Genomic DNA, 22591 nt, shown 5'->3' on the forward strand with positions numbered 1-22591 from the left:
GGGAGGAGGTTGCTGAGAGGACCTCTCGATACTGTAACTCCTATCTTCCAAGCTCCTGCCCCTGTGGGTGGAGTGGAGGTGGAGGAAGAGGGGGGTGTGGGGGGGCGCGAGGCAGGCTGTTCTGCTGGGTGGTGCGGTGCCCACGCTCCGCATGGCGATCTCCTGCTGCTGTTGCTGCTGACCAGAGGTGGTGGTGGTCGAGGAGGATTCCCCGCTGCCACACTGCCCATGCCCTGGGGGCGCCCCCCCTCACTCAGCACCCCGTGCTCCACACGCGCTATGATGGAGGGCAGGGAGGCAGCACCTGCCAACACACACTGCAGGACACACAGAGACAGGGACAGGGGAGAGAGGGGAGGAAAGGGTTCATTAGGAGTAAGGTACACTGTAAGTAACAGAATTACTTATAACTATAGACGACATAAGGAAGAGAGTAAAGGGGTTGACATAATGTAAAGTAGACACACACAGATTTATTTAGTGACCATACACACATGATCTATAGAGTGAGACATACTATATTGTAGGATATGACTTGATTCATATCTATGCACTAAGCTAAAAGTGCCATAGGCCTATACGTCAGCACTGCCATTTTCTCATGCAATGTAATACTGACTGAACACCGCCCCCCCCCCCCGGGACATTGATACAGTGGGTGAGGTCATCCTTTCGCCCCCTTCTTACTTCTCTCCACCCGTGCTCTCCCCCCTCACCATAGCAATGAGTTCCCAATTCCCTGTTCCCTCCTCTCCTTCTGTCTCTCTGAGATAGGAGTCATACTATACACCCTGCAAAAGCTATTTAGGCGATTCAAACTCTTTTAAGAACAAGGTTACTTTGACACTAATTGAGATTTCTTGAGCATTCAAATATGATGTATAATTTTTTTAAACAAAAATAAGTACATTGAATGTATGATTAAAGTATGAATTAGAGTACTTATTTCAGTATGCTTCCCCTTATATGGTTACTCCTCATTCCACATCATATCAAAATTCACATATGCAACAATAATGAAAGCACATCTGATATAAAATGTAAAAACTGTTGATATTAAAGGGCTAACAAATAGCCTAGTCAATGCAAATGATTATCAAGTTCAATCAAATCATAAAAAATATTAACTACATTCTACATTAACAGATTGTACCTCAATTACAGATCCTGAATATACAACCATAGAAGGAAAGGTTACTCTGCTCTCTGCTCACACAACCTTCTTGTCTTGTTCCTTTCTCTCACCATCTCACACTCTACTTTGTGATTGGTTAGCAGAGCAGGTCTTTTGCACACCTGGTATATTTGCATGTTAACCCCTTGCCTTCTGACACATACACACACTCACACACACAGTTGTTCCCCCTGTGCCAATGATAATGACAAAAACCCATCTTCTTTATCAAACCTCTAATGGAAGGAAAAACATGGGAGACAATCGTCAATACTTCATTGCAAATAAGGCCATGCACAGTTTTGTGCATATAAAGACAGTACATCATGTCCGTGTATGTATCACTGAGTGCAATAAGGAACACTATCCATATTTGTATTATATCCCTGTCACTGAACCACACCCACAGGGAGCACTATCTGATTACTCACTAGAATATCTATCTCTGATTGAACATTGACCTAAAGGTAATATGTGAATTTATAGTCCATTGTACCAAGTGTAGCTTACTACTCCTATCTGAGCAAAGATGCAGTCAAACCTTGGTGTGAATTCTCTCTCTCTCCATTGTCTCTCCCCATTGTCTCTTCATGCCTGAAGCCAAGCCTGTGCACATGAAGCTACTATGCTTCTATGTTACTTTGCTATAATAAGGTGAGTATTGACATTCCATCTCAGGTAGGACATGGGAACAGATTGGGATGTGAACAGGGGAGTACTGAATCCTTAGGATGAGGTGCTGTGTCCAAAACGGCATACGGTACGATACTGCCTCGGGCCAGCAGAGGGCCCTGTTCCAGTGTTGGCTGAGCTGTGGCACGTGCCTACACTCGCCTCACTGCCACAGTTACACACTCCTAGGCATTACATCATCGGCTCCATGCTTCAAATAGAGAGCGCGCACACACAGGCAGGCACTCTCTCTGGTGCGCGCTCCCCCATCATTCTCACACATACACACTCCCTCTCATTAAGGGAGTCTTCTCAATCTAATCTCCTGTGTTGACATGCAGTATGAGATAATTCCTAGATTAATAGGTGTAGTCTACACACCAGTAATACATTTTCTCCCCATATTTTCACTACATTGTCCATATATAGACCCCTATATACACCTCAAATGCAAACAAACTGCCCCCCAAACGGTGACCGCTGCTATCCCACTACACACACTTCATTCAAGGCCTCAAATAGGCCAGGCGTAGAAGTCCCGCAGAGCAGTCACATTGGGTACAGAGGTAACCACTGCACTGTAGAGAATATTAAATAATAGGCCTATTTTATCAGAGCTCCCTTGTCATTACCAGCATATTAAAACTGACATGCTAGCTCACATTTCTAGTCCATACATATCCTCATAATAAGCTTTATATCATGTCAATAATACAGTATTTGCTACATATATGTTTGGTAGTGATGTAGGTCTACAAATCAGCCTATTGCACGTCCATGCAATCTATTCCTTTTAAGTACCAAGGTTGGTCTAAATTCTACTGTAGGCCATTTGCTCTTGGTCTGTCCATTTAAACTCCATGTATTCAAAATCATCTCCATTATTTTTGCAGCCGCTACAACAACCTCCTCATCACCACAGTGATGTGCATAGGCTGTCAGCTGACGCGGCAATGCTAGAGCACAATGGTGAAATGTTACTCGCTTCTCCATACCAGTGAAAAAGACCTAACCCAGCCACTAAAGGCAATAAGAACGAGATAATTAGCATGATCTATTCGATCCGTTTTTCTTTTCATTCACGCAATAGATAATGCGTGTGTGGGTCACGCAAAGCGCTCTACTCCACTCGCAGCTCTCTCTCCGTGGGGGGAATCGGAAAGGAGCGAGCTCGAGAAAACATCAGCATCCGCTACAACCCTCGCGCACAACCTCCCGCTTGCGCCTCACCGATTCGCATCTTTACTTTCAATCTAATGAGCAATATTAAAAAACACGGTCTCTCTCTCTCTCCATCTCGCTCTCTCCACTTATCTCTCTGCCACAACAACCTTTGAATCACCCCAAATCCAACATGGAAAGCGGCAGGATAATGGATTGGCAATGCGGTGAGTGACGATAAATATAGAAAAACGCAGGTGTGATTGTACGCCGCGCTGCGTCCCTTACTAGGTGCGCGTATTTCTCTATGGAAATGAAAGAGCGCTCGGCTCCATCACTTCATAGCCGAGAACAGCTCCGCACTTACTATTAGCGGCAGAAGCAGCACAGACAACGCCGAATGAAGCCGAATTACGTCGCCCCACTGCTCCTCGGCGAGCTGTCCGATTCGGGGTTCGCAGATAGGGACGTTGGAGTGGCAGTAGGCCTATAGCCTACTCGTGTGGCTCTGGTCGGGGGGAGACTGCAACCGCTGTTGCCCGTAGCGGATATCGGGTGATGGAGACAGCGAGAGGATGCGTGTATCAGCTGTGTCACACACCCACCTCCGCCCCGCCCCTTCTGATAGAGCACAGCACCGCCCCCTTCCCAGACCCGCGCCTGCGCCCACACAAAGGTGTGAATTCTTCCTCCACCTTAGAATAGCACACAATGTATTGATTCTGTTCCATACAGAATACGTATGCAACTGCCGGAAAATGGGGACCCCTGCCAATCCTACAACATGTCTCTCTGTTTCTATCACTATGTATGCATCTGCACATTATATTCTATATTTATTCCTTCGAGTACTGCACAACTGAATGACACATGACCGGATAGGTTGAGTGTGTGTGTGTAGCTCGGACTTCAGTTCTTAGTACCAACGGCAAGCGAGGCCTTGGGCAAACATGATGCCCAGTTCCCAGGGGCAGAGAAAGCAGAGCTGGCTGTGTAGGTGAGGAACTGGAGCCTGAAATCAGCCTCACTCAGGACTAATCGAGAGAGAGACAGAGACAGATTGCAGAAAGAGACGAGAGAGAGCATAGAGCAGGGAAAGAGGGCAGAGCGAAAGAGAAACAGACAATGTTGAAGCTGTAGCAGGAGCTGAACCGAACTGTTAACTTGTCTGGAATGGAATATTTGGTGCTGGTCATAAAGCCAACAGACACCATCTCCCATAAGAGATAAAGTTGACAAGAAGACATCTGCCTAAAATGACCACTCCAACGACAAAAATAAGGATAAGAGAGAGAGAGATGAGTAGAAGAATAAGTATGACATAGGACTCTGTCCTATTTCCTAAAACTGACTGGGTTTACCAAAATCAAATACATGTATGGCGTTCAAAATCACGGAGCTCACACACATAGGCCTTTATAGGGATATAAAAACATTACACCATACTTTCCATGCAGAACACATCTATCCGTTCATTGCATACGAGAGTTGCAGGTTTTATTTGGAGTAAATCAGGATCCAATGTCAAGAAATGTGTGACTCGATTCCCACTCATAATGCCTTCTTCATACACACTCCACTGTGTGCACAATCATACCTACTACAACCACTCTTCTACACATAACCCCGTCAACACGATTAGAAAACAGCCATGGTCCTTCACACTAACACAGAACTGGACACAAGCCACTCGAACACAATTCACACGCACGCACGCACGCAACTCGCTTTGCCAGTCGTAGAGGGATACACAAGACTGTCAAGAGACTAAAAAACACACATAGACACTCTCTGAGCCAGGTTGGCAGAGAAAACAATTAATACTTACATGGTACATACACACGCACTAAGGCAAATATGACCGTTGTCGCCAGGTGCATGGTGATCCACACCCACTCTGGACATTTAAAACACAAATGTATTCACATTTCATGCTGTACTGACCTACTACACATAAACATAACACAGGACCAGATAGGCTACACAGCATTCAAGTACGCAAGTGAAACAGGATCTGACATCCATCTTTAATAACGCCAGTGTTCTTTCTCTCCTCTCCTCTTTTTTAATTTCTGAGCCGCCATAGCTGAATGTCACTTAGGGGGAGAATAGGAGAGTCAGAGGAAAACTGAGGGAGTGGAAGAAGGTATACAAAGAGCAATCTCACAGCTCCACTAGTAGGCTCGTCCCTGTCGGTTCTCTTCTGATGCGCTCCACTAGTAGGCTCGTCCCTGTCGGTTCTCTCCTCATCCCTCGTTCCACTCCTCCATGTGGAAATGAACTGTAGTAATTCTCACCGCGTCCCAGCCCCTCTGAGCTACCAATAGCATCCTCTCACTCCCTCCATCCGCCTCCATAAAGTACACGCGTGCGCAAACACACACGCGCTTTGTTGAAAATATGTCCGATTTACCTCGCAAAAATGTGAATATTAGGGTTACAAAATAAATACATGTTTTGGAAAGGCACCACATTTCAAATTATCTACATGAAAATCTGTAACTTCCCGTATATTTTTGTACAGTAAACCAGTGCTAGCAAGTCCACACAGGTACCTGCATGCGTGTGTGGTGTACACACAGGATCCCACTCACTCACCCATGACCGCAACACCACCACTAAAATATCCTCAAATACCCTGCATTTTCCCTCTCCATTCAAAAATTCACTGGCGACATCAACAATTTGTCAAGGTTACTATGGCAATGGTTTCTGTCCAATTGGAGAAGGGGCTGGACTCATGTGACAGAGTAGAGGGAAAGATGGAGGGAGGGGAAAGAAACGGATTATTTCTATTTACCAATGAGTGGTTTATCTGCTGAAGTCATTGCTTAACAGAGGGGACATCATGTTCACATAGAGTCCTTCTGCTTGGCTAACCCTAAAACCTGCCTATGCATTCAGAAAGACATGTGGGACCGTGTTGAGGTATATTTAGAGCCACCTGACTGTCCATGAAGAGGAGAGAAGGTCATCAGTCCCTATATAGTCACATATACCCCAGGATACTTACTCTATACAACAGACAGGGTTCAGATTTAAATTTGGTTTAAGACAAAATCCCTAGACCCCTACTCGATGTCTCATTTGATGCCAAGATGTTCCCACAAGGTGCATTTGGGTAGCAATTGATTTTATGGTACTGTTACCACCAGTGTAGGAAATTAGTATGGCGTTAGGTACTTTGATATAATTCACACAATTTCATAACCTATTACCAAATGGTACCTATTGCGGGGGCTTGTTTAAATGAATCGCAAAGAAAAAAAACAACAAGTAATTCATTCTGTAGATTATTACTGGGTAATTATCATTTAACCATGTAATTTCTAAGTTAATACCTGGTCATTTGCGTACCAGCAAGCAAAATAATGTGTTAGATAATCTCATGGTTTTGGATTAAGATCATGTCCTGATGATGTTGGTTGGAAATAAAGCTGTAGTGTCAGAGATGAGATATCAACACAAACAGATGAGTGGGAATAAGAGGAACTGGACACTTCTGTTCTGGAACAGGAAGAAAATGCATTCACACATTTCACTTAAACACAAAAACAGTTTAATTAATAAATAACACCACAAACAATCACAATGAACAGTCTGATTCATAGAGATGGGACTGTGACCCTGGAATAAGAGAAGGAATGTCTTCCTATGTACCTGAGGAAGAGATTGAGGAATAGTTTCCCGGACACAGATTAAGCATAGTCTTGAAATAAAAAGAGAATCTCGATTGAACATGTTTCCCAATACAGGATTAGGCTTAATCTGTGTGCAGGAAACAAGTGGGTAAGGAAAACCTGATTCTAGGCAGGCTCTTAGCTATCTTAATTAATTAGCCAATATCCATGGTCCTACCATCATCTGCAACCAAACACCATCAAGGAGCTTGTTTTATTGGTTGCCTTCAAGCAGGATAACCCTGCTTTATAGAGTGGTTTGTGCTGTAATGTAACCATCTAAAGATAACAAACTGGAATATATTTTCACAGTGATATGTATTATCTAGTGACAAATAGCAGTGTCGACATTTTATGAAACCAGAAACATTTGAATACATAAAATATTCAATACATCATATTTTAATATCATTAGTATATCAAGTCATATAAAGGCAAGTGCCATGTATTTACACTACCTGTTGTGGAAAGGCAAGCCGTCATATCCACACTCAATTCTTCCTATAGTAGTAAACATCCATGCATTAATAAATAGTGCATCAATTAAAAGTGATAAAAGCTACAGTGGCAATAATAGCCAAATGGGCTTTTTAAATTTAATTTCTCAAAGGAAACTCTAGTTTCAGTACACTTCAGGTAAATCTATGAATAATCTATTGGATTTCTGACCTCCATTTGGGAAACTTCAAGTGTCACTATGAAAGATTGTGCAAAGGGGTTAAGATAATGCATAGGTTAGAAACCCTGCAAAAATAATTTTAAAAAACCGTCTTGTAGGGATTTTTATAACTAGAAGAGGAGAATAGGTGATTGTACAAACATGGGCTATATTTCAACTTATGCTCAATTGAACATATTTTCTGGTTTTGAACTGTTTGAAACCATTCGCTGATCCTGAACATACCCCAGTGGTTATTTTGCAGTAATGGGAAAAGGGGCACAGCTTGTTCCCATTGATGAGTTTACTATCCCTTCATGCAAGTGACGCCACGTGTTCAACTATATTGAAAAGAGCATATAATTTGTATAACACTCTTGCCCTGGTCACACCGACAGAAATAGCTTAAACATGTGGCACACTTTTTCAACCATCACAGCAAGCAAAATAACTCTTGACCTTGGTCAAGTGAAGTTGGAGACTCTGGGCCTAAACTCCCACAAGGGAAAGATAATGTTATTCTTTTTATTTATGTTGTTCAACTGTACACACACTGACCCGAGAGGGAAGTTTTTAGGCAGACAAACATTACGAGAACATTCGGAAACGTATCTGATCTCTTTTTTGGCTCCTGACAGGATTCTACTATCTCGGTCCAGTGAAGTATTAAAAGGAACCAAAACATGACCAGGGAAGAGGCCAGCACTGCTGTCTAATAAAGTCTGTTACAGGCCATGTGTGATCCTGGTTCGCATTCTAGTAGAGAACCAAACCACAGTTCACCTTTTGGGCTACACATATAAACAGAACCCCCTTTAGCAGTCTCCACCTCCACCCACCTCCACCTGATTCAGTTCAGGGAACACCTCTCCTGCCCACTCCTCCCCCCTGTTGTCTCCGTCAGACTGCCCCACTCCCTGCTCCCTGGGGGTGAGGGGCTCTGTGTCACTGTCGTCCCCTTCCACCACGGCTGTGTAGTCACTCTGGGTGGAGGTGGGGTGCCCCGGGCAACTCAGGCTGATCACAGGAGCCAGGCAGGAAAAAAGTAGGCCCAGCATGGCAATGTAGAAGCTCTCCCCTGGGTAAGCCTGCATCCCCGCTGTCCCTCCTTGGCTTCTGGTGCCAGGCCTAGGAGACCAAGACCCAGACCCGGGCCAGGACCAGCCCCCTACCCAGTCCCACAGTAGCCCAAATTTGCCCTCCTGAAGGTTGCCGCTGATGACGTACAGGCAAGCCCCACACACTCCCAGCACGGACATTAGGAAAACGACTGGGGAGAGTGGAAGGGAGAAAAAGAGACATGGAGGGAAAGGGAGAAAGAGAGCGAGAGGATGATAAACTAATTAATCCCAGAAAGAACTGCAGAGTGATGTAAATCAACATGGCTCAGCAAACATGACTCATGTCATTTTATGACACTTAATATTTTATGAGACCTGTGAGAGTATATTCTTCTTCAAATTATGACTAGCGGTTAAGAGCGTTGGGCCAGTAACTGAAAGGTTGCTGGTTCAAATCCCTGAGCCGACTAGATAAAAAATATGCAGATGTGCCCTTGAGCAAAGCACATAACCCTAATTGCTCCTGTAAGTCGCTGTGGAGAAGAGTGTCTGCTAAATAACTAAACATTAAAAAAAATAAAAAAATGACAGTATAGTGATAAAGCCCTCAGAAAGAGACACAAACAGACAGAGAAAAACATTGGCAGCAATTGAGACCGAACGAGAAAGAGAGAATAAGAAAAGTGAGAGAGATAGACAAAGGGAGAAAGGTTAGGTTACCAGTGGAGATGTGGAGTGACACCACCAGTCGAGGGTGGGACATCCCAGTCCCCAAGAAGTCCAATAAGAAGGAGGAGCTGGAGAGCAGGACAGCAGTGTAGCACAGAGCCGCCAGGGCATAGAGCAGCCACATCCCCCAGCCGTTAACACCACCCAGAGGACCTAGAGGAAGGGAACACACACGTACTCTCAGTCAACTCCACACACCACACTCCCAGGCTTCTGCATAAGCAGAAAGTAAATACGTTTAAGATCACAAACATGGAAATACGGACGAGTACAGTACATAGGCCTTTAACCAGACATATGTGGGTGCAGTTAAACTGTAGAAAATGTGAACTCTACATTGTCAAAACAAATGACGATTGTGTGGTAGCAGAGATAGAAGACAAATGTCAACCAATCTCTTCTTTGACGGTCCAGCCTTGCCCTTCCCTACCTGTGTCAGTGAGGTTCTGGGCAGCGTGCAGTGTGAAGGCCACTCCATAGATGATTTGTTTGCCTCCGGGGTCAGTACTGTTCCTGACCTGGATCCAGTTGGGGTCAGCGATGGACGTGCACAGGGACACCAAAGTAAAGCACTGGCAAACCGCAGCCGGAGACATGCTCAGAGTCATGGCTGGAAGGGAGACACGATGTAGCCCCATCCATAACAATTTGTAGTCAACTGTTGCTCAGAGAATTTGCAAAAGTTGCCAAATACATAGATGTAATGTCACCATTTAGGCAAGGTGTTTTACTAGACTGTTTTACTAGATTTTCTTACTGTTTCAGACAAATCATGTGTATGGTTAGCTGTAATAATATGACTTCAATGGATGTACAACTAAGAAGTAAGAAGAGTTTATGCAAAAAATAACGATGCAGCACAGAATGCTGTTGCAGGTTGTAAGAACATTGACACTGTAAACCTGAAGTTGGGAAACTTGAAATGAGGAAGTGAGAGATCTGTGGAATGGTTCGGTATTATTAAGGCATCTGTCACTTAACCCTTCACTTACCAGCAGCTAGACTAGCACTAACCCACTATAAGATGAAAATGTAGACTAGCTAGCTACTTGCTGCTAAGGGATAACCTAGCCAAGTAAAACTCAACTCTACAATGTACTTCACATCAACATCGTGGAGTTGAGTTTTACTTGGCTAGGGATAACCAAGTGCCACAAATAAAAACAAAAGTCATGCGACAAATGAATTGTGTATTGTTCAGCATATTGTCTGAAAAGCAAGTTAAAGTGCCATCAGAAAGTATTCAGACCCCTTGACTTTTTCCAAATTTGATTGTGTTACAGCCTGAATTTAAATTGTAGATTTTTGTCACTGGCCTACACACAATTCCCCATAATGTCAAAGTCAAATGATGTTAGACATTTTTACAAACGTATTAAAAATGAAAAGCTGAAATGTCTTGAGTCAATAAGTATTCAACCACTTTATTATGGAAAGCCTAAATAAGTTCAGGAGTAAAAGCATGAGATGACTACCTCATCTCTGTACCACACACATACAGATAATTGTAAAGTCCCCCAGTTGACCTGTGAATTTCAAATACAGATTCAACCACAAAGACAAAGGAGGTTTACCAATGCCTCGCAAAGAAGGAAACCTATTGGAAGATGGGTAGGGGAAAAAAGCAGACATTCAATATCCCATTCAATACACTTTACACTACAAAGATACAGGCATCCTTTCTAACTCAGTTGCCGGAGAGGAGAGAAAACACTCAGGGATTTCACCATGAGGCCAAACAGTTACAGAGTTTAATAGCTGTGATAGGAGAAAACTGAGGGTGGCTCAACAACATTGTAGTTACTAAACAATAGTAACCTAATTTACAGAGGGAAAAGAAGGAAGCTTGTACAGAATAAAAAATATTCCAAAACATGCATCCTGTTTGCAACAAGGCACTAAAGTAATACTGCAAAAAATGTGGCAAAGCAATTCACTTTTTGTCCTGAATACAAAGTGTTATGTTACGGGGCAAATGCAATACAACAAATTACTGAGTACCACTCTCCAAAGTATTGTTTTCAAGCATCTTGAAGGCTGTGTTATGTTATGGGTATGATTGTAATCGTTAAGGACTGACGAGTTTTTCAGGTTAAAAAAGAAACAGAATGGAGTGAAGCACAGGCAACAAACATCCTAGAGGAAAACCTGGAAAGCTGACTTGACCACCAGACAATGCGAGATTAATTCACCTTTCAGCAGGACAATAATCTAAAACACATGGCCAAATCTGCCAAGTTAACAAATCAAATCAAGTTTATTTTATATAGACCTTCGTACATCAGCTAATATCTCGAAGTGCTGTACAGAAACCCAGCCTAAAACCCCAAACAGCAAGCAATGCAGGTGTAGAAGCACGGTGGCTAGGAAAAACTCCCTTGAAAGGCCAAAACCTAGGAAGAAACCTAGAGAGGAACCAGGCTATGAGCGGTGTCTTATACACATCTAGATGTGTATAAGAGACAGGTCAAATAATAATAATCACAGTAGTTATCGAGGGTGTAGCAAGTCAGCACCTCAGGAGTAAATGTCAGTTGGCTTTTCATAGCCGATCATTAAGAGTATCTCTACCGCTCCTGCGGTCTCCAGAGAGTTGAAAACAGCAGGTCTGGGACAGGTAGCACGTCCGGTGCTACCTGTCAGACTACCGACCATTTCGAATCCCACCGTACCTTCTCCGCTATGCAATCTGGTTTCAGAGCTGGTCATGGGTGCACCTCAGCCACGCGCAAGGTCCTAAACGACATCATAACCGCCATCGATAAGAGACATTACTGCGCAGCCGTCTTCATCGACCTGGCCAAGGCTTTCGACTCTGTCAATCACCACATTCTTATTGGCAGACTCGACAGCCTTGGTTTCTCAAATGATTGCCTCGCTTGGTTTACCAACTACTTCTCTGATAGAGTTCAGTGTGTCAAATCGGAGGGCCTGTTGTCCGGACCTCTGGCAGTCTCTATGGGGGTGCCACAGGGTTCAATCCTCGGGCCGACTCTCTTCTCTGTATACATCAATGATGTTGCTCTTGCTGCTGGTGATTCTCTGATACACCTCTACGCAGACGACACCATTCTGTATACTTCTGGCCCCTCTTTGGACACTGTGTAAGCTGTAGACGAGCTTCAATGCCATACAACTCTCCTTCCGTGGCCTCCAACTGCTCTTAAACGCAAGTAAAACTAAATGCATGCTATTCAACCGATCACTGCCCGCACCTGCTCGCCCGTCCAGCATCACTACTCTGGACGGCTCGGACTTAGAATACGTGGACAACTACAAATACCTAGGTGTCTGGTTATACTGTAAACTCTCCTTCCAGACTCACATTAAGCATCTCCAATCCAAAATTAAATCTAGAATCGGCCTCCTATATCGCAACAAAGCATCCTTCACTCATGCTGCCAAACATACCCTCGTAAAACTGACCATCCTACCGATCCTCGACTTCGGTGATGTCATCTATAAAATAGCCTCCAACACTCTACTCAACAAACTGGATGCAGTCTATCACAGTGCCATCCCTTTTGTCACCAAAGCCCCATACACTACCCACCATTGCAACCTGTACGCTCTCGTTGGTTGGCCCTCGCTTCATACTCGTCGCCAAACCCACTGGCTACAAGTTATCTACAAGTCTCTGCTAGGTAAAGCCCCGCCTTATCTCAGCTCACTGGTCACCATAGCAGCACACGCTCCAGCAGGTATATCTCACTGGTCACCCCCAAAGCCAATTCCTCCTTTGGTCGTCTTTCCTTCCAGTTCTGCTGCCAATGACTGGAACGAACTGCAAAAATCTCTGAAGCTGGAAACACTTATCTCCCTCACTAGCTTTAAGCACCAGCTGTCAGAGCAGCTCACAGATTACTGCACCTGTACATAGCCCATCTATAATTTAGCCCAAACAACTACCTCTTCCCCTACTGTATTTATTTTGCTCCTTTGCACCCCATTATTTCTATTTCTACTTTGCACATTCTTCCACTGAAAATCTACCATTCCAGTGTTTTACTTGCCATCATGGCCTTTTTTTTGCCTTTACCTCCCTTATCTCACCTCATTTGCTCACATTGTATATAGACTTATTTTTCTACTGTATTATTGACTGTATGTTTTCTTTATTCCATGTGTAACTCTGTGTTGTTGTATGTGTCAAATTGCTATGCTTTATCTTGGCCAGGTCGCAGTTGCAAATGAGAACTTGTTCTCAACTAGCCTACCTGGTTAAATAAAGGTGAAATATTTTTTTTTAAATCTACACTGGAGTTGCTAACCAAGAAGACAGTGAATGTTTCTGAGTGGCCAAATTACAGTTTTGACTTAAATCTACTTGAAAATCTATGTCAAGACCTGAAAATGGTTGTCTAGCAATGATCAACAACCAATTTGACAGAGCTTGAAGAACTTTGAAAACAATTATGCACAAATTATGCACAATCCAGGTGTGGAAAATGTAAGATTTACCTATGGAAACTCACAGCTGTAATCGCTGCCAAAGGTGCCTCTACAAATTACTGACTCAGGGGTGTGAATACTTATGTAAATTAGACATGTTCAATAAAAATAAAAATAAATCTAAAAACATGTTTTCACTTTGTCACTATTGGGTATTGTGTCCAGATGGATGAGGGAAAATCTATTGAATAAGATGTTTTATTCAGGCTGTAACACAACAAAATAAGGAATAAATCAAGGGGTATGAATACTTTCTGAAGGGTGTGTAGTCAGGCATTGCGAAATTTCACATGTACAACCTATCTCGTGTCCTGAATTAACTCAAGAGAATCAGTTGTCAATAAAGTAACTAAAGCAGGCTAGCTAGCATGCGCTTGCTATTTCAGATCCACGCGCACAATAATAACTCTGCACAAGCTTGTTCTTTCGGAAATAGCTAGGCTAGTGTTACTTACCAGAGCTACGAAAACAAGGAAATCCACTTACATACAATCTATTTCTTTAAATGTATATAAATGCCTCACGGGTGTGGCTAAATATATGTTTTTTCTGAGCCGACATAATCTAAAGCCAATTCAAAGCACGGAATTATCTAACTTTCATTTGGCTAACGCTGGCTCGTAGACAGTCTTCCGGGATGACCGGAAATTACAAGCACGAGTGCAATGTTGTCACTAGTTACCACAGCCACAAAGGCTATATCGTAAAACTTCCTGAAAACAATCATGTGCCTTTTGGTCTTCATTTAAGATTACGGTTAGGCATAAAGCTAACGACACTGCTAAGGTTAGGTGTAAAATCATATTTTTAAAGGATAAATTGGTTTATGACTTTGTGGCTGTGGTAACTACTGACGACCCGAGTGCAACGGTGTGCAAACAATTAGTCGGGGACATTATGTAATTAACTAGCAAATCCAACAAAGCGTGAATTAGTATTTTTGCATACTGTACAATTATTTACCTGTCTCTGACAGGTTCATATTCACCCCACCAAGGAATCAACAATATGCTATGAAATCTGGAACATAAATCTGCTCTAAGAATGCAATAATGTGCAACGTACTCAAGGTATAACTGTGGGTAGTGATTGTATGGCCAAGTTTAAGATACAAATAAATATGGTCTGGAAATACATAAAAAGAGGAAACATCCAAAATCCAGTTCACATGTCAACTTTATTCATATACAGTCTGTATACTGAGTATAATGAGAACACTCAATATAATCCAATAATTCAGTGTATGAAATTATAATTCTGAGTCTGTACCAGCATGAGTGTTGTCTAATGTGTTTGTTTATGCTTCATTACTTATCCGAGTTTGGCATCACAAATCTGGCAGCATTGAATATTTCAGGTTTTACTGTAGATTGATGAGGGAGTTTCTAGCTTCGGCAAAATCTGTCCACAATGTGTGTGTGTGTGTCTGTATATTCCCCATTAGGCGGTGTTTCGTATCTCGGGCGTGAGGTTGATGAGTGAGTTACTAGCCTGGGCCAGCTCGCTGATAGAGACCCTCCCTCTCTGTTTGATGAACTGAGCCACAGCGTTTAACTCTTCTGGCGTGATGGAGATAAACTTCCCTCTATCGTCGATCACTCCTGAAGAAAAGAATGAGAATAAAGATGGTCAGACAGCAGAGAAGCAAGAGTGCCTGACTGTACTCATTTACTCAGAGAAATAATGTTAATTTTGACACACTTTTATTCACTTACCTGTGAGTTCACCATCAGCTAAGAGGTCCTGCAGTCTCGCAATTGCATCCTGTGAGCAAAGATTAGTTATGATGACCAATCATCTCCCTTCTCTCAACCACCACAAAAAACACTAATATAACCTTGAACCTTGTGGAGATACAACACAATCTGACACACATATTTCAAAATGAGAATAGACCATTGAGTGCAGGAATCATAGTCCATGGCACCCTTTGATCATCTTCCTGCCATCACCTGCCACTCACCTGTGTGCGCATTCCAAAGTGTGACGCCAGGTCTTCCAGCAGTACTACCTTGGAGTCCTGTGAGATAACCAGAGGAATAGAGGGTAAAAAACCTATACGTTGTTAACAATAAAATGTCACATAAGGTGCAGCGTAATCGACTTGCATGTAGGGGGGCAAGGAGATCCCCTGCTCTGCTAAAACCATTGACAACTGCGTGCATTTTTCAAGGGATTGTTGAATAAATGTTAAGTATTTGGTTATAATATTATCACATCACCTCTTGAACAGCAGTCAGAACTACACATTTGATTATTCCATACAAAACAATAGCTGACATTTACTGTAGCTCTATCATCATAATTATACATTAAATAGCCTACCTGCATGCTTTTCATCACCAGTAAACATCAATTGATCATGTGATTTCAGATACAGTTGAAGTCAGAAGTTTACATACACTTAGGTTGGAGTCATTAAAACTCATTCTTCTACCACTCCACAAATTTTTTGTTAATAAACTATAGTTTTCGTAAGTTTTGGCAAGTTTGTGCATGACACAAGTAATTTTTCCAACAATTGTTTACAGACAGATTTTTTCACTGTATCACAAATCCAGAGGGTCAGAAGTTTACATACACTAAGTTGACTGTGCCTTTAAATAGCTTGGAAAATTCCAGAAAACGATGTCATGGCTTTAGAAGCTTCTGATAAATGATGTCAATTAGCCTGAGTCAATTGGAGGTGTACCTGTGGATGTATTTCAAGGCCTACCTTCAAACTCAGCGCCTCTTTGCTTGATATCATGGGAAAATCAAAAGAAAACAGCCAAGACCTCAGAATCTTTTTTGTACACCTCCACAAGTCTGGTTCACCCTTGGGAGCAATTTCCAAACGCCTGAAGGTACCATGTTCATCTGTACAAACAATAGTACGCAAGTATAAACACCATGGGACCACGCAGCCATCATACCGCTCAGGAAGGAGACGCGTTCGGTCTCCTAGAGATGAACGTACTTTGGTGCYAAAAGTGCAAATCAATCCCAGAACAGCAAAGGACCTTGTGAAGATGCTGGAGGAAACAGGTACAAAAGTATCTATATCCACAGTAAAATGAGTCCTAAATCGACATAACCTGAAAGGCCGCTCAGCAAGGAAGAAGCCACTGCTCCAAATCCGCCATAAGAAAGCCAGACTACAGATTGCAACTGCACATGGGGACAAAGATTGTACTTTTCCGAGAAATGTCCTCTGGTCTGATGAAACAAAAATAGAACTGTTTGGCTATAATGACCATTATTTTTGGAGGGAAAAGGGGGAGGCTTGCAAGCTGACGAACTACATCCCAACCGTGAAGCACAGGGCTGGCAGCATCATCATGTTGTGGGGGTGCGTTGCTGCAGGAGGGACTGGTGCACTTCACAAAATAGATCATGAGGAATAAAATGATGTGGATATATTGAAGCAACATCAAGACATCAGTCAGGAAGTTAAAGCTTGGTCGCAAATGGGTCTTCCAAATGGACAATGACCCCAAGCATACTTCCAAAGTTGTGGCAAAATGGCTTAAGGACAACAAAGTCAAGGTATTGGAGTGGCCATAAAAAAAGCCCCGACCTCAATCCCATAGAAAAGTTGTGGGCAGAACTGAAAAAGCGTGTGCGAGCAAGCAGGCCTACAAACCTGACTCAGTTACACCAGCTCTGTCAGGAGGAATGGGCCAAAAGTCACCCAACTTACTGTGGGAAGCTTGTCGAAGGCTACAATTTAAAGGCAATGCTACCAAATACTAATTGAGTGTATGTAAACTGACCCACTGGGAATGTAATGAAATAAATAAAAGCTGAAATAAATCATACTCTACTATTATTCTGACATTTCACATTCTTAAAATAAAGTGGTGATCCTAACTGACCTAAAACAGGGAATTCTTACAAGGATTAAATGTCAGGAATTGTGAAACTGAGTTTAATTGTATTGGCTAAGGTGTATGTAAACCTCTGACTTCAACTGCACATGACGATAGCCTCACGATCTGTCTTAATATTGGCAAAAATTAAGTTGACATTTGGGTGATCTAAAATACAAGTGAAGTTAACTATACCTGATAGTGTGAGTGGTTTAGGTTAATTTCCCATCCTTTGTGGGCTCTGCATGTCAAGAAGGGCACGACTGCCGATGTACTGTTAGCTGACCATGTTTACGCATATTGTGTTGCAGCCATGCTGTGTTGTCGTCTTAGGTCTCTCTTTATGTAGGTTTGTGGTGTCTCTTGTGATGTGTATTTGGTCCTACATTTTTAATCCCAGCCCAGGTCCCACAGGAGGCCTTTTGACTCTTGGTAAATAAGAATTTGTTCTTAATTGACTTGACTAGTTAAATTAAAAAATGCAATAAAATTAAAATACAAATATTAACATTGCAAGCTACCGGTAGAAATGTTGCACAGTTGGCTAAACAGAAAGTATTCATACCTCTTGACTTATTCCACATTTTGTTGTGTTAGAGCTGAATTCAAAATTGATTATAGATTCTTTCCTCACCCATCTACACACAATATCCCATAATGACAAAGTAAAACATGTTTTTAGAAATCTATAGAAAATAAAATACAGAAATATCTCATTTACATAAGTATTCACACCCTGAGTCAACCTTTGGCGCCGATTACAGCTTTGAGTCATCTTTGGTACGCATGTATCAGCTTTGCACATCTGGATTTGGGGATTTCTCCAATTCTTGCTCGCAGATTTTTTCAAACTCTGTCAAGTTAGGTGGTGAATAGCAATCTTCAAGACTTTCCACAGATTTTAAATGAGATTCAAGACTGGGCTTTGGCTGGGCCACTCAAGGACATTTCACATTCTTGTTCTGAAGCCATTCCAGTGTTGCTTTGGCTGTATGCTTGGGGTCATTGTCCTGTTGGAATGGAAACCTTCGCCCCAGTCTAAGGTCGTTTGCACGCTGAAGGAGGTTCTCATTACGGATTTGCCTGTATTTGGCTCCATTCATTGTTCCATCTATCCTTACCTGTCTCCCAGTCCCTGTCGCTGAAAACCATCCCATAGTATGATGCTGCCACCATGCTTCATGGTAGGGATGGTGTTAACCAGGCACAGCTCACACCCGTCTTTCTCCACACACAGCGTTTTGCATTCAGGCCAAATAGTTCAATTTGTTCATTAGAGTTACCAGCCTCAGAAATAGGCAATTAACTGCACCTCAGACTGCAGCCCAAATAAATGCTTCACAGAGTTCAAGTAACAGACACATCAACATCAACTATTCAGAGGAGACTGTGTGAATCATGCCTTCACAGTTGCTACAAACAAACTACTAAATGACACGAATAATAAGAGACTTGGTTGGGCCAAGAAACACGAGCAATTGACATTAGACTGGTGGAAATCTGTTCTTTGGTCTGAGTCGTCCAAATTTGAGATTTTTGGTTCCAACCGCCGTGTCTTTGAGACGCAGATTTGTTGAACAGATGATCTCTGCATGTGTGGTTCCCACCGTGAAGCATGGAGGAGGTGTGATGGTGTGGGGTGCTTTGCTGGTGACACTGATTTATTTAGAATTCAAGGCACAGTTAACCAGGATGGCTACCACAGCATTCTGCATTCTGGTTTTTGCTTAGTGGGACCATCATTTGTTTTTCAACAGGACAATGACCAAACACATCTCCAGGCTGTGTAAGGGCTATTTGACCAAGGAGGAGAGTGATGGAGTGCTGCATCAGATGACCTGGCCTCCACAATCATCCGACCTCAACCCAATTGAAACGGTTTGGGTTGAGTTGGACCACAGCGTGAAGGAAAAGCAACCAACAAGTGCTCAGCATATGTGGGAACTCCTTCAAGACTGTTGGAAAAGCATTCCAGGTGCTGAAGATGATTGAGAGAATACCAAGAGTGTGAGAGAATACCAAGAGTGTGCAAAGCTGTCATCGTGCTTCTACACCTGCATTGCTTGCTGTTTGGGGTTTTAGGCTGGGTTTCTGTACAGCACTGAGATATCAGCTGATGTAAGAAGGCTATATAAATACATTTGATGTGATTTGATCAAGGCAAAGGGTGCCTACTTCGAAGAATATAAAATATATTGTGATTTGTTTAACCCTTTTTTGGTTACTACATGATTCCACATGTTATTTCATAGTTTTGATGTCTTCACTATTATTCTACAATGTAGAAAATAGTAAAAATAACGAAAAACCCTTGAATGAGTAGGTGTCTCCAAACCTTTAACTGGTACTGTATATAGACAGGTGTTTCTTTCTAAATCATGTCCAAACAATTTAATTGGCCACAGGTGTACTCCAATCAAGTTGTGGTGACATGTCAAGGGTGATCAAAGGAAATTGGATGCACCTGAACTCCATTTGTAGTGTTATAGCAAAGGGGTGTAAATACTTATGTAAATTAGATATCTATTTCATTTTCAATAAATCTGCAAACATTTCTAAAAACTTTTTTCACTTTTTCATTATGGGATTTTGTGTGTAGATAGGTGAGGAAGAAAATATATTTAATCAATTTTGAATTCAGGCTGTAAGAACAAAATGTGGACTAAATCAAGAGGTATGAATACTTTGTGAATTTTTATTTAACCTTTATTTAACTAGGCAAGTCAGTTAAGAACAAATTCTTATTTACAATGATGGCCTAGGAACAATGGGTCGCCTTGTTCAGGGGCAGAACGACAGCTTTTTACCTTGTCAGCTCGGGGATTCGATCTAGCAACCTTCGATCTAGCAACTGGCCCAATGCTCTAACCACTAGTCTAACTGCCGCCCCATAAATGCACTGTAGTGGTAATGTACTTTTTTCTCCAACCAACGTAGGCCTACCTAATGAAGTTAACACTATTCCCTTTTCAACATTGTTTTTAAGAGTGTTTAATCACAATTGCTGTGGACAGACATGATAGGCTACATTGATTAATGGACGATGTCAAATTGGCTACCTAGCTAATAACAGATCATGTCAATATGGTTAGTTAACAAGTTAACATTCAGGGGATAAACTAGATGGCTTTATCCAAATAGTGTTTGATTTGCTTGCCATCTAGTGGTGATGACATAAGTCCAACTGACAACTTTATCAGAACAAGGACTTGCTGATGTCAAGCTCTTTCCAAAAGCCTAATCTCTAAAGATACAAGCCAAATGACACGCTGTTTGCTTAACTAGCTATACGCCAAATGGGGCTCCCGAGTTTCGCAGCGGTCTAAGGCACTGCATCTCAGTGCAAGAGGCATCACTATAGTACCTGGTTCGAATCCAGGCTGCATCACATCAGGCCGTGATTGGGAGTCCCATAGGGCGGCGCACAATTGGCCCAGCGTCGTCCGGCTTTGGCCGGGGTAGGCCGTCATTGTAAATAAGAATTTGTTCTTACCTGACTTGCCTAGTTAAATAAAAATAAAAATAAATGGTTATGCTATCCTCACGCATCTGAAATGACATGATCAATTGAGGTTTACTGATCATGAAAAGCATGCAGTTAATTGCTATAGCCTATAACTCGGATGATAGAGCTAAATGTGGAATAATCAGAACTGTGTAGTTCTGACTATTCTCTTCAAGAGGTTATGATGTTAAAACCAAATAGTTATAACATTTATTTAACATTCCCTTGAAAACGGCACATAGTTGTCAAAGGTTTTAGCAGAGCTGGGGGTCTCCATGCCCCGACGAATTGAGGCTTTTCTGCGGGAAAAGGGGGGTGCAACTCAATATTAGGAAGGTGTTCCTAAAGTTTTGTACACAGTGTATATGGTTCTGGTTAGGTTCCTGCTCATACCTTGATGTACTGGATGAACTCTTGTAGAAGGTTGCGTGACTATAAAAGAAGAACAAACATTAACATAAAATAGGGATTTTATGCCAGGAATCCGGTTACCGAGATTTACCGCCCAAAACTACTCCCTTTTCCCAGGATAAATATCTGCAAGAAACCGGTAAATTATTTACATGAACAGTAGTGTGAAACAGAACTGTTAAATTACATGCGATGTCTAAATGTGGCTTCTCTACAGCCTCTGCATAATGAATCAACCCTCAGGGTGGGGACAGACAGCCCATCTTAGTATGGAGCGCAGTTCACAATGCATGGAGACCTATCATCTCATGGTAAAATTTGTTTTTAATGTGACAGGTAGGTCTACATTTGCTGCAGCATAACCTACGCTACAGTAATATAAAAAAACAGAATGCTTGTCTAATTTACCCATCTCCATCTGGCTTTCGGGGGTGACCTTGTTTTTTAATTATAACGATTTTTTAAAATTATTGCAGCTGCTGAGTTTTAATATATATCGAATATCGTTACTTTAAAATCAGTGCACGCGCAGGCTCTCCCCAACGCCATTGAAATGTTATCCAAAATAGACAATCCTGTTCTAAATTGAGATATATACAGTGGGGAGAACAAGTATTTGATACACTGCCGATTTTGCAGGTTTTCCTACTTACAAAGCATGTAGAGGTCTGTAATTTTTATCATAGGTACACTTTAACTGTGAGAGACGGAATCTAAAACAAAAATCCAGAAAATCACATTGTATGATTTTTAAGTAATTAATTTGCATTTTATTGCATGACCAATATGCACATTTGTGGCTGCTGGAGGTCATTTTGCGGCTCTGGCATGCTCCATGCTCTTCCTTGCACAAAGGCGGAGGTAGCGGTCCTGCTGCTGGTTGTTGCCCTCCTACGGCCTCCTCCACGTCTCATGATGTACTGGCCTGTCTCCTGGTAGCGCCTCCATGCTCTGGACACTACGCTGACAGACACAGCAAACCTTCTGCCACAGCTCGCATTGATGTGCCATCCTGGATGAGCTGCACTACCTGAGCCACTTTGTGGGTTGTAGACTCCGTCTCATGCTACACTAGAGTGAAAGACCGCCAGCATTCAAAAGTGACCAAAACATCAGCCAGGAAGCATAGGAACTGAGAAGTGGTCTGTGGTCACCACCATGCTAGATATCCTAATGCCTATAATTTCCACCTTTTTCTATTCCATTTGCACAACAGCATGTGAAATTTATTTTGTGC

The 22591-nt window shown here is 42.3% G+C and overlaps 2 protein-coding genes across 2 annotated transcripts in view; both read right to left on the reverse strand.

Moving 5' to 3' along the window:
* Positions 1-6549: 6549 nt before the first annotated feature.
* Positions 6550-14218, reverse strand: LOC111961573 (uncharacterized). Its single transcript, XM_023983954.2, has 4 exons — positions 14043-14218; positions 9566-9745; positions 9127-9288; positions 6550-8615 (listed from the first exon to the last, which is right to left on the reverse strand). The coding sequence occupies exons 2-4, from the start codon at positions 9741-9743 to the stop codon at positions 8161-8163; spliced, it is 795 nt and encodes a 264-aa protein (XP_023839722.1). The 5' UTR covers positions 9744-9745; positions 14043-14218; the 3' UTR covers positions 6550-8160.
* Positions 14219-14745: 527 nt separating this feature from the next.
* Positions 14746-22591, reverse strand: part of LOC111961574 (DDRGK domain-containing protein 1) — a 13295-nt gene continuing 5449 nt past the window's right edge. The window contains exons 6-9 of the mRNA XM_023983955.2: positions 21337-21375; positions 15551-15607; positions 15303-15351; positions 14746-15188 (exon numbers count right to left, since the gene is read on the reverse strand). Of these exons, the coding sequence (XP_023839723.1) occupies positions 15028-15188; positions 15303-15351; positions 15551-15607; positions 21337-21375 (306 nt within the window). The 3' untranslated portion in view covers positions 14746-15027. The remainder of the gene's footprint in view (positions 15189-15302; positions 15352-15550; positions 15608-21336; positions 21376-22591) is intronic.

The sequence above is a fragment of the Salvelinus sp. IW2-2015 genome, linkage group LG4q.1:29 (genome assembly GCF_002910315.2).
Source record: "Salvelinus sp. IW2-2015 linkage group LG4q.1:29, ASM291031v2, whole genome shotgun sequence".
In the NCBI taxonomy this organism is placed as follows: domain Eukaryota; kingdom Metazoa; phylum Chordata; class Actinopteri; order Salmoniformes; family Salmonidae; genus Salvelinus; species Salvelinus sp. IW2-2015.

Coding starts and splice junctions, on each gene's coding strand:
- LOC111961573 (XM_023983954.2), bottom strand. CDS start 9,743: ATGACTCTGAGCATGTCTCCGGCTGCGGTTTGCCAGTGCTTTACTTTG. Junction 9,289..9,565: donor CCAGAACCTCACTGACACAG/GTAGGGAAGGGC, acceptor CCCTTCCTCTAG/GTCCTCTGGGTGGTGTTAAC. Junction 8,616..9,126: donor GTCACTCCACATCTCCACTG/GTAACCTAACCT, acceptor CACTCTCCCCAG/TCGTTTTCCTAATGTCCGTG.